Consider the following 12404-nt stretch of genomic DNA (forward strand, 5'->3'; position numbering starts at 1 on the left):
ATAGAGGACTTCCTCTCCTCTCTGGACCCAAACCCTCTGAGACTCTTCAACAAATGACAGATAGACACGGAATACAAAATAAAAATACACTAAAACCTCTAAAGTATTCCCCCACCCACCCACCCAAATCCTTAAGTCCAGGTGTTCCCATCACTTCCATGAGCACAGGTGTAGAAATCCTCTGTGAGAGAACGGCTCGCTCTCAGCAGCTCAGGGACTCCAGGAGGTTGGATCTGTTTTCAACAGGTTTGACCAGCCCCCCATCTCTCCCCTGAGCCTGGGTTAGGGTTAACCCCCCCCAGCACCTGTAGGAGACACTTCCCTCCAACACCCCTGAACCACCTGAACCCTAAACTGGGCTGGGCTGCTGCTCTACATGAAGGGTCAGATCAGACTCGAGCTGCTGAGGAGACGGAGGTCTTTTAGGGTGGGGGGGGGCACACCTCGTGGTTATTGTTCCTCCCTGCTGCTGTTGGACTGTACAACCAGCACTGCTCCCAGTACAAATCAACCCATACCAACTGTTTGGCTGCTAAAGTGATCCAGTTAATGCTGTAAATGGGATCTTACTTTCTGTTTTTCTACAACACATCTGTGCAAAACGAAGCAACTTTATTTTTCACACACACTCGTGCAGCCCCCCCCCCCTCTATCACACATTAACCACAGACGCTTCGAAGGAAGTTCTTGCCCAAGGACACTTGCCTGGAATCCAACCTTCCGCCCTTCTGATTGGTCGAGGGCTGCTCTTCCTCCTGAGCATCAACACTTCATTAAATAAAGACAGATCTCTGCAGATTCCTGAGCTGCAGTTGGTCATTTTCCTTGCCTGAACACACCAGTAAAACAGCTGAGTCGGGAGAGTTCAGACTTTATTTGGTTTGATTTAAAAAAAAAAAACAAAAAAACTATTTGAAATCAGTCTTTGTTTCTCTGAATAAACTGTTCCAACAGTGTGGAAACCTCCCAATAATCATTGAACAACTGATCAGCGATGAACAGAAACTAAAGTCATTTAGTAAATTATAAAACGGTTAAACTGTCCTCAGGGTCTCACACTGCGTGCTAACTCTTATCGCTGCCTCCATTTTCAACAATCTTGCGCTTCTTCTCCTCTGTTGATGCTTTGAAGACGTTGGCTCTGTAGAACTGCAGCTCTTTAATACTCTCCTGGATGTCATCCAGAGCTCTGTGGGTGAAAGAAACAAGCGTTAAAGACCAATAAGAATCGATCGTTTGCCTGTACGAGCACAAGGTGTTTTTATTAGCTAAAGGACTGAAACCAGACTCGATGGAGCAGGGGGTCCTTAAGGAACCTGAATGTTCAAATTGTGGCATTATGCGTCTGATCTGAATCAGAAATGCAATAAAAGCTTCTCCAAACCCTTGGAAGGATTATTCACAAGTGGAAAATATTCAAGACAGCTGCCAATCTTCCAAAAAGTGGACGATATGATTCCAATCTAACCTCATTTCCAAGGTTAGCATGTTAAAGGTTAAAGGTCACCCCAAGGTGAAAAAGCCCAGAGCTACATCTCAGACTCTACAGGCCTCAGTTAGCATGCTAAAGGTTAAAGGTCACCCCAAGGTGAAAAAGCCCAGAGCTACATCTCAGACTCTACAGGCCTCAGTTAGCATGTTAAAGGTTAAAGGTCACCCCAAGGTGAAGTAGCCCAGAGCTACATCTCAGACTCTACAGGCCTCAGTTAGCATGTTAAAGGTTAAAGGTCACCCCAAGGTGAAGTAGCCCAGAGCTACATCTCAGACTCTACAGGCCTCAGTTAGCATGCTAAAGGTTAAAGGTCACCCCAAGGTGAAGAAGCCCAGAGCTACATCTCAGACTCTACAGGCCTCAGTTAGCATGTTAAAGGTTAAAGGTCACCCAAGGTGAAAAAGCCCAGAGCTACATCTCAGACTCTACAGGCCTCAGTTAGCATGTTAAAGGTCAAAGGTCACCCCAAGGTGAAAAAGCCCAGAGCTACATCTCAGACTCTACAGGCCTCAGTTAGCATGTTAAAGGTCAAAGGTCACCCCAAGGTGAAAAAGCCCAGAGCTACATCTCAGACTCTACAGGCCTCAGTTAGCATGCTAAAGGTTAAAGGTCACCCCAAGGTGAAGAAGCCCAGAGCTACATCTCAGACTCTACAGGCCTCAGTTAGCATGTTAAAGGTTAAAGGTCACCCCAAGGTGAAGTAGCCCAGAGCTACATCTCAGACTCTACAGGCCTCAGTTAGCATGTTAAAGGTCAAAGGTCATACATCTCAGACTCTACAGGCCTCAGTTAGCATGTTAAAGGTTAAAGGTCATGACAGCACAGTTAGAAAAAGGCTGAACAAGGATGGCTTGTTTGGAAGGGCTGCAGGAGAAAGCCTCTTCTCTCTAAAAAGAACATGGCAGCACAGCTTAGGTTTGCAAAGCTGCATCTGAACAAAGCTCAAGACTTCTGGAACAATGTCCTTTGGACAGACCAGAGCAAAGTGGAGATGTGACGACTCCATTCATCCTCGAGGCCGACTTCACAGTCGTACCCCAGCACCTCAGCCACAGCCCAATGACAGCTGGGATAGGCTCCACCCCCCCGCGACCCGACCGACGGATTAAGCAGGTATAGAAAATGGATGGATGGGAAATGAAGGCATTCAGCACTGAAACCCTCACAGGGATGATCCTAGGTGAGTGAACACAGTGGATCCTAGGTTCTCATAGTGGAAGCAGATATAGAGTGATATATCTTTAGTGTCTGAGGTGCAGAAAGTGAACAGTGTACTTCTGGATCTGCATCATACATATGACCCATGCCAGGGGAGGCAGAATGTGGGCACACCCCCCATGCTGTTAGTCCTCTCAGCTCATAAGTGGAAAAAGAGGAGTTAGTAGTTAGCATCCCGTGCTGTGAAAGGTTAGATTGTTTAATTTACCTGTGCGTTCCTTTCTTATGAGGCACCAGTTTGTGCTCCGCAGGAAACCAGCGTCTGAAAATGTCCACAGAACAAAACCCACATTAATCTGTTTCACTCACAGAGAAGAGAATACCATTCTGTCCTTAATCATTTATGCAGAAACACTCTCAGGTCGGTGGATTGGGAAGCTGGACATCAGAAAAAGTATTGCTCCTCTTTAACATTCTGCTGAGTCTTCTTTTTCTTAGAAACAACGAGCCTCAACCTGTTTTTCACACGATTTTCTATGGGAAGTTTCCTGGTTGCACAGCTGAGGTGTCAGCAAGTACCAATCTTATCTGTCCCATAGCATAGCATAGCATGGCATAGCATAGCATGGCATAGCATGGCATAGCATCTCCCACCTTTGCATGTAAAACTAATCTTATCTGTCCCATAGCATAGCATAGCATAGCATAGCCTAGCATAGCATCTCCCACCTTTGCATGTAAAACTAATCTTATCTGTCCCATAGCATAGCATAGCATGGCTTAGCATAGCCTAGCCTAGCATAGCATCTCCCACCTTTGCATGTAAAACTAATCTTAATCTGTCCCATGTCCCATATAGCATAGCATAGCATAGCATGGCATAGCCTAGCCTAGCATAGCATCTCCCACCTTTGCATGTAAAACTAATCTTATCTGTCCCATGTCCCATATAGCATAGCATAGCAAAGCATAGCAAAGCATAGCATCTCCCACCTTTGCATGTAAAACTAATCTTATCTGTCCCATGTCCCATATAGCATAGCATAGCAAAGCATAGCATAGCATCTCCCACCTTTGCATGTAAAAGTACTCGTGTCAGTTAGGGTTAGGGTGATCAGTGGGTGTCAGTTCAGACTTGTTCAGAGTTGCAGCCCAGTGCTGTTACTCTCCTTCATGGAGCACAATGAACCTTTGAACCGTTGTTAGCAGTAACTTCCACCACAGGAAGGCACTAAGCCCAACGTTGCACTGTGTGTGTGAGCGAGGAACCGAGTGTGTGATGGAGGAAAAACGCACTGCAGATAGACAGAGAAGTGATGTATGAATGTGTGTAAACCCAGCCTGAAAATGGCTGAATGTGAGCTGCAGAAAGTGGTGAAGAAGACTAGAAAAGCCCTTTATAAATGCAGCCCATTTAGCATTTAAATAAAAATGTGAAAACCATTCAAATGCTCATTCCGACACACTGACAGGATCGAAATGAAAGAACAGGGCCTCACTACAGAGGAGGAGACCCTGTTCACACTTGGTTCACTGCTGTGTCCTGGCTGATCCGATCCCAGGAGGAGAGCCTTCAGTTTCTTATGTAACTTTTAAAGAGTGCACAAGAGCTACGGCTTTCTGCCTCCAGTTTGGCGTTTCTGACAAAGTATGTTTACAGCCCACAGACTTTAAATGATGGATCCAGTAGATCTATAACAGCGACCTACCAGCAGGTTCTCTGTGGATTGTGGCCGGTTCCAGTGGAACAAGTGGAACAGAGATAGGAAGCAGAAGCAGGCTGTAGAGGAGGCCTATCCTGCAGGCTGAGGAAACAGCCCCTGAAATCTGCACCCCCCAAAGACTGCCAAGAAGTGCCGTGGGTAGCACTGAGAAGTGGATGATGTTGCACTTCTGATAGCAGCCAACAAATCGGTGCAGGACTGCTGCATTATTATCGGCACCCAGTCATAGCTGCACCCTGACACCCTGCCACCAATCACTGCTCTCCGGAGATTTACCTGCCAAGAGAGCCGAGCTTGGCTCCTTGGTATAATTCACAGCTGCTTTAAAGCAGACTGAAGAAAGCTGGAGAGACAGTGGTGTTCCTCTAATTTAGAAGAGTCTCAATTAGTCTGGAAAGATAGTTTAATAACGTATAAGAAAGCACTTCGTAAAGCTAGAACTGCTTATTATTCATCATTGATAGAAGAGAATAAGAATAATCCAGGTTTCCTTTCAGCGCTGTTGCCAGGCTGACAAAGAGTCTGAGCTCTGCTGAGCCATGTATTCCTTTAACTCTCAGCAGTGATTTTAATATTCATGTGTTCCCTCGATAGACCAAAGGCATTTTAACCCTTACTGTCTCACACACTAACACACTCTTGATCTGACTGAATCCGACGGTCTGCCTGTTCTTAACAGAGATTTGTGACGCTGTGTTTTCTGATCACTTGATTTGAAGTTGCTCTAACTGGTTCCACTTTAAAACCCTGCGCTGCTGCATTTTTAACTCAGTTTTCTGCTGTTTTTAACCAGATCAGCGTCGCTCCTGAGCCAGCATGCAGCGAGTCTCAGGAGCTTAGCTCATGGTTTCATTAAGTTTCCCAACAGTCACCAATCCTCACCTGCTGAGCTCCTTGATGGTGCTGACATCAATAATTCTGTAGTGAAGGTGGTACATGAACTGGGGCATGTACTTGTCCAGGAACCTCTTGTCTGCGTGCACAGAGTTACCTGCAGAACCACAAATCATGACATGTGACTCAGGACGAAGCGACTGTCCTCGTGTTAGAGGGAAAAGCAGCACTGCAGAGATGCTACAAAGGATCCAATCCACACATGCACAGCTGCTCATATCATCTGAAAGGACCTGTGGCCGGCTTGCATTTCCTTTTTAACCCTTTCTGTCACTTTCAGAGAGCAACCTACGGCCTCCAGTACAGAAACGTGCACAGATTAGGCTGCATAAAGCTGCGGGTCGCAGCCAGTTTAATGTCTTCTTCCTTCGCCTGTTTTCAACCCAGAACTGATGCATCATGTGTGAAAGTACGGAGGGGGTCAAAGTTCATCTGTTGCATCTAATGTTGCTCTAAAACATTTTATGAACCATCTGGTGCGACGTTAGACACAAGGTTTGGTGATTTAAAGTCATTCAAAGCAAAGCACGGGGCTTTAGACCTTCTGCTGAGGCAATAAAATAACTCACCAGCAAGGGGGCACTGTCCAGGGGGGGTGTGCTGTCTGACAAAGGACAGAAACTCGTACTCAGCTTGTTCCAGGGGGATTTTACTGTCTCGCACAGCCTGGGTCAGCCCCGACTAAAACAAACAAGACAACAGTTCAGATGAAGCAGCAAAGACTTCACTTTATATTACATTATATTTCAGATTATATTTCAGATCATATTTCAGATGATATACACAGACTCTGGTCTTTACAGCCTTGGTTTTGTGCTGACATGTGGGATTATTCCTCATACCCCTGCAGAATCTGACCATTTTTCACCAGCAGGTGTGTTCAGAGAGCACCAAAGAATCAATTCTATTATTATTATTCATAAGTGACATGTGCTAAAACAGCAGAGCCCAGCAGCTCCTCCTGAGAGGAGCGTGAGGTGAGGCCCGTAAACCCGAGGAAGCTCTGCTGGATGAGCGCTCAGGGACCAACTGGCTGGAGTTTTCAAAGGATTTTCAACCGGTCCCTCTCCCACCCTGCCTGGAGTCCTCCTGCCCAGGAACCCCCCCCCCATCACCAGTGTCACAGACTACCGGCCAGCGCTGATGAAGTGCTTCAGAAAACATCTCACATCACTCCTCCACACCGGTCTGATCCCAGTCATCACAGCGCTGTCCCACCTGGAGCATCAGCTGCTCTTTGTGGACCTCGGCTCTGCATTCAGCACCATCCTCCCCCCCATAGGTGGACAGAACTGCCCCCTCCAGGGAATCTTTCCTCCATTAGCAGCTGGTGCACTTGCTTTCCTCAGCTTGGAGGTGTGCATCAGCTGCAGCCCAACACCTCCTACTGAAGACTCCTTTGGATGTCTGCCCTTGTGAAGGTCATCGGTTCCTGTTCTGGCTCTCAGGTCCATAATGTGATGCTTCTCTCTCCCATTATCCTCCTCCGGTACTGATCGTCTCAGCCCTCGGTGGCTCTATTCTCCACAAGCAAATATATATTATATACATATTTCTCTTACCTGGACAACAGAGTCCACTGCACATAATGAAGCCTGCTCACCACTGCCATGCATTTCAGGTTATTTTCTGTGACCGTGGGTCTCTTTAACTGATCATTTAGCACTTATTTCAGCTAAAAAGTCATTTGTTTGCATTCAATCTGTTGCCATCCATCAAGCATCATAAAGGCAACAGAAACAGTGACGTTTTGTCAAGAAAAAGCGAGATTCTGGGCCCGAAGCAGCCCTGGAACTGATTTGGTGGAAAAGGGCTGATGAGGACTTGTTGTGTGACAGCAACCAACAGGAACCAATGACTGGTTTGGTGGATAATGTTTGTTAAATGATGTCATCATAACCGGTCGACTTTAAACGGTTTGATTCGTCCAACTCAAAGATCCCGACCAGCTATGCACCCGTCATTCAGCAGCCTGCCATGTTTCAGGGGGCTGAAGATGAACTGCGGGATGCTTTTGAGTCCATAGGACATGAGGATGATGTCACTGCCAGGACCGAGTGTGTTTTTCCAACAACAAACGCTGGATCACCACCAAAAAGCTGCTGAACATAAAAAGAAAGCCTTCAGGGTGGGAGGCAGAGTTCTTAAGGACTGAAGAAGAAGACACCAAGGAGCTGTACAGAGAAAAGCTAAAAACAAAGAATGAGATGTGTGGTCAGGGATGAAAAAGATCAGAGGCTGATAGCAGCCTTTATTTCAACAGGTTCAGCTCAGACCAACACGGCTCTTCCCTACAGCCCACCTCACATTTACCTGAACCCACATCCTTTATCACACCCCATAATGTCAGCCTTAGATCTTAACCAATACCTTCCCACACATCAGGACACCATGGAGCCTCCTCTGCTTACTGGAGAGACTGAACCGGAACAAGGTGCAGGTGCAGGTGGTGTCAACCCCAGGGTCCCTGTGTGGACCAGCTATGTGGGATCCTCCAGCACCGCTTCAACCTCAACCTGAGGAGAAAGTTCCACTGCTGTGGAAGACATCCTGCCTCGTTCCACTGCCTAAAACAGTAGGATGCAAACCAGTCGCCCTCACATCCCATGGGATGAAAGGCCTGGAGAGACTGACTGGCCCACCTAAGTAAGCAGGCGACCACCTTCCAGGAAACACTGTTTATGGCCCTGGTTGGCGTGGAAGATGCCATCATCCACCTGCTTCAGTGAGCCCGCCGGGACAAAGCAGGCAGAACTGTGAGGATCGTGTTCTTTGATTCCTGTAATCTCCAGAAATACTCAGATTACTCTGCTGTTGTTGTGCATCAGTGAAGGACAAGGCTGAGGAAAAGGTACTAATCCACCATTTTGTGGTCTTTAATTATCTCCTCTTCAGTGCTAACAAACACAATAAATGGAGCAGGAATGAGCCAAACACCGTTTCCACCCTGGCAGAAGAGCTGGAGGTGGTTGAGCTGGACCCCAGACTGGAAATACATCACCTAGACTGTCTTCAAAAAGGCGGCAGAACAGACTTCATAAGGAAGCTCAGGCCTTCAGCGTCTGCACCAATGTTACACATCAGAGCGCCATATTCAGCCATGTGTTGGGGCAGCAGCATCAGAGCTGATAAAGAAGGCTGGCTCTGAGCTGGGGGCTGCTCTGAGGCCCCTGAACCTAACCTAATGAACCGAGGAGTGCTGCAAAGGTTAGTGAACATGAAGAAAAACGACAACCAGCCGCTTCATCTGGCAGTGAAACGCTGCAACTCAGACTGATACAGGAGGTCATTCCTGCCAGAAGCAAAAACCGTACATAATGACAGCTAATAGTGACTGTTGGGAGAATAAAAACACTGTAAAACCGTCATCTCACTTGGGATTAAATGTTCTTCACTGAATTTAATCTTAGAGCAACAATAAACTTTGTATTGTTCTTGGAGCTTGGAACAGCTGGAGAAGAACAACACAACCCCCCCCCCAGCAGCTGGTGAGCAAACTGGCCCAAACTGGTGAGGAACCCCCCCCGGGCTGCGTCCTGGGCCCACTACATCTGCACTATTCCCACTGTTATAAAACAGCTTGCTGCCACATGTCATTTTCTGTAAGATGCTACATTTCTGTAAATAAGCCTTTATACTTTATATTTATACTGTTTTACTCCTCTTCTGTTTTCTTGGAGCACATTGAATGACAATAAAGTGTCTCTTTGTTTATATTTTCACAGTCGTTCTTTTATATATATTAGTGTTAACAATTCCAAATGTAGTAACTTTTTCAGTTCATATTTCCTCATTAATCATCTTTTCTTTGACAGATTTAGCTTCAGTCTTTCCATACAGGACAGCTCACCTTCCCATGATGCTCTTTGCACCACTCTGACATCCCGTCCAGCAGCTCGTCCGGCTGCTTAATGATCAAATTGGGCCCCTGCCAGCCAACAAAACAAGACATTTAATGTAGAAGAGAGACAGAAAGGAACAGCAGTGCAGCGCTGTTAATGTTCACGTTACCTCAGCCAGAATATTCAGATCAGAGTCTGTGATGATGCACGCCATTTCTATGATCTGGTCTTTCTCAATGTCCAGACCTGTCATCTTAAAGAAAATCACACATATATTCATGTTAAACAAGGAAAATCACACACAAATTCATCTTAAACAAGGAAAATCACACACAAATTCATCTTAAACAAGGAAAATCACACACATATTCATCTTAAACAAGGAAAATCACACACATATTCATCTTAAACTAGGAAAATCACACACATATTCATCTTAAACAAGGAAAATCACACACATATTCATCTTAAACAAGGAAAATCACACACATATTCATCTTAAACAAGGAAAATCACACATATATTCATCTTAAACTAGGAAAATCACACACATATTCATCTTAAACTAGGAAAATCACACACATATTCATCTTAAACTAGGAAAATCACACACATATTCATCTTAAACTAGGAAAATCACACACATATTCATCTTAAACAAGGAAAATCACACACATATTCATCTTAAACAAGGAAAATCACACATATATTCATCTTAAACTAGGAAAATCACACACATATTCATCTTAAACAAGGAAAATCACACACATATTCATCTTAAACAAGGAAAATCACACATATATTCATCTTAAACTAGGAAAATCACACACATATTCATCTTAAACTAGGAAAATCACACACATATTCATCTTAAACAAGGAAAATCACACACATATTCATCTTAAACTAGGAAAATCACACACATATTCATCTTAAACAAGGAAAATCACACACATATTCATCTTAAACTAGGAAAATCACACACATATTCATCTTAAACAAGGAAAATCACACACATATTCATCTTAAACTAGGAAAATCACACACAAATTCACCTTAAACAAGGAAAATCACACACATATTCATCTTAAACAAAGATATGTTTGAAGGAGGCTCGGATATGTTTGGAGGCTCGGATATTTTTGAAGGAGGCTCGGATATGTTTGGAGGCTCGGATATGTTTGGAGGCTCGGATATGTTTGGAGGCTCGGATATTTTTGAAGGAGGCTCGGATATGTTTGGAGGAGGCTCGGATATGTTTGGAGGCTCGGATATGTTTGGAGGAGGCTCGGATACGTTTGGAGGCTCGGATATGTTTGGAGGAGGCTCGGATATGTTTGGAGGAGGCTCGGATATGTTTGGAGGCTCGGATATGTTTGGAGGCTCGGATATGTTTGGAGGAGGCTCGGATATGTTTGGAGGAGGCTCGGATATGTTTGGAGGAGGCTCGGATATGTTTGGAGGAGGCTCGGATATGTTTGGAGGCTCGGATATGTTTGGATAAAGGCGCACCGTCCAGCAGCGTTTATCCGAGCCAGAAGGCTGCAGCGAGCCGGGGAGAAGCGCGAGACGAAGGTCCCATGAACGGATCCATCTGAGGTGCAGGGGAGCGTCCCCCAAAGGTTTGCTTTAACCATATAAATGTCCGTGGTTTGAACCAGCAGCGGACATAACCTTCCCCGCGCGCCCCTGGGTGAGCTGGGTCCCTCAGCTCGTGTGTCCGCCCCTGCGGCTCAGCGAACACAGATGGAGTCACTTCACCTACAGCACTACCACAGAAGCACGGGCTGGTTCCGACTCACCTCCAGGTCCACCCACACCATTCTCTGGGCCATGGAGGAGGACGACATGCTGCTTCCCGGTTCAGCCTGAGAGTCAGCCGCAGAAGGCAGTCTGGGGGGAACCCCGAGGCCCGTCCGCACCGCGTCGGACTGATTTAAGACACCGTGGCGCTGCAGAGCTTTAGGGCAGAGCGAGCGGTCCAGTCTCTGTCTGAGCGGCGGAACCAGCAGCCGGAAAGCACTCACTGCCCATGTTGAACTCCGCAAGCATCCTGTCATGCTCGCCTGACTTCCGGTGTTGCGCCAAACTGTGACTGCCTGCCGGAAATGGATCGTACGGCCGTGGGAGCGCGCGCTGCTGGTTTAAGCCATATATACACAATATATCACACATATATATGTCTGTCTGTGGTTTAAGACACCACAGAGTCGTGTAAAAAGGTCTATTAGGCCCTGGTCCACCACTGTTCCGCTCAGAGGACACAGCACGCGCACACAGGTGACATTAGGTCCAGGGAACAGCGCGTGGCGCTGTCCTCCCCGGCTCCCCGTGGCTTTGGAAAGTATTTAATTTACATTCATTTTATTTTAGTTCATTACTTTTTTAAAAAGCGATTCTAATTGTGAGGATTGTGGAGATCTTGTAACAATAAAATAAAAGGTGTTTAATTTTTTGTCGCTAAAAATATGCGTCACAACCGCCAACAAGTCCATAAAACCACAATAAGACAGCCGAGGGGACTTCCTTTAACTGAAAATACCTAATAAAGAACACAACTCAAAAGTTTTAGCTCCTTTTTTTCAGTCAGATATAGAATTTATTATGTATTAATAACGTTTTACACTGTCTACATTTGTGAATGTGGGATTGTGCTGTTATAAAGATCAAATGAATCACATGCAGTTGTCCAGCTCTGTTCCTATAAATAGTTTGCATGTTCTCCCCTGCATGCCTTGGTTCTCTCCAGGTCCAAAACCATGGAGTTGGGTTAACTGCTGACTCTGAATGGTCCACAGGAGTCAGTGTGAGGCCGCTGTGAAACCTGTCCAGGGTGAACTCCGTCTCTTAGGCAGCACCCAGGGGCCTGAGCTGAGTTAAGTGGGTATAGAAAATGGATGGATGATATATAATAGTATTATATTATGAATGGCTTTTTATGAACAATTTTGTAGAAGTGTAAGGAATTAACAGAAAACATGCATTTTATTCATATGAAATATATTATTGGGATGTGGTTGCAAAAAAAATAGTTTGATAAGTTTAAAGTTATTTTTGAAAATACTCTGAATTTTTGAACTTCCACACAACAACATCGCAACAATAATGTATTTTATTCAGTCTCAGATTGCTATTTTAATGAAAGGCAGATAACATACTTCCACAATCAGATAATACACTAGTATTATAACTAATCCTGTTCATTTTTAAGGAAAGCTCTATGTCTGAAGTTATATATCAAAGTTAATGCTCTGGGTATGGATGATGCATGAAAAATAATCACTAACAGGTCTT

The 12404-nt window shown here is 45.3% G+C and overlaps 1 protein-coding gene across 1 annotated transcript; it reads right to left on the minus strand.

The window, feature by feature from the left end:
* Window positions 1-878: 878 nt before the first annotated feature.
* smfn (small fragment nuclease) lies at window positions 879-11258 on the minus strand. Its single transcript, XM_072374644.1, has 7 exons — window positions 10913-11258; window positions 9280-9363; window positions 9119-9196; window positions 5838-5949; window positions 5257-5365; window positions 2919-2972; window positions 879-1189 (listed from the first exon to the last, which is right to left on the minus strand). The coding sequence occupies exons 1-7, from the start codon at window positions 11168-11170 to the stop codon at window positions 1066-1068; spliced, it is 819 nt and encodes a 272-aa protein (XP_072230745.1). The 5' UTR covers window positions 11171-11258; the 3' UTR covers window positions 879-1065.
* Window positions 11259-12404: the final 1146 nt, after the last annotated feature.

This window comes from Leuresthes tenuis, unplaced genomic scaffold, assembly GCF_036924035.1.
Source record: "Leuresthes tenuis unplaced genomic scaffold, fLeuTen1.0.hap1 SCAF_21, whole genome shotgun sequence".
NCBI lineage: Eukaryota > Metazoa > Chordata > Actinopteri > Atheriniformes > Atherinopsidae > Leuresthes > Leuresthes tenuis.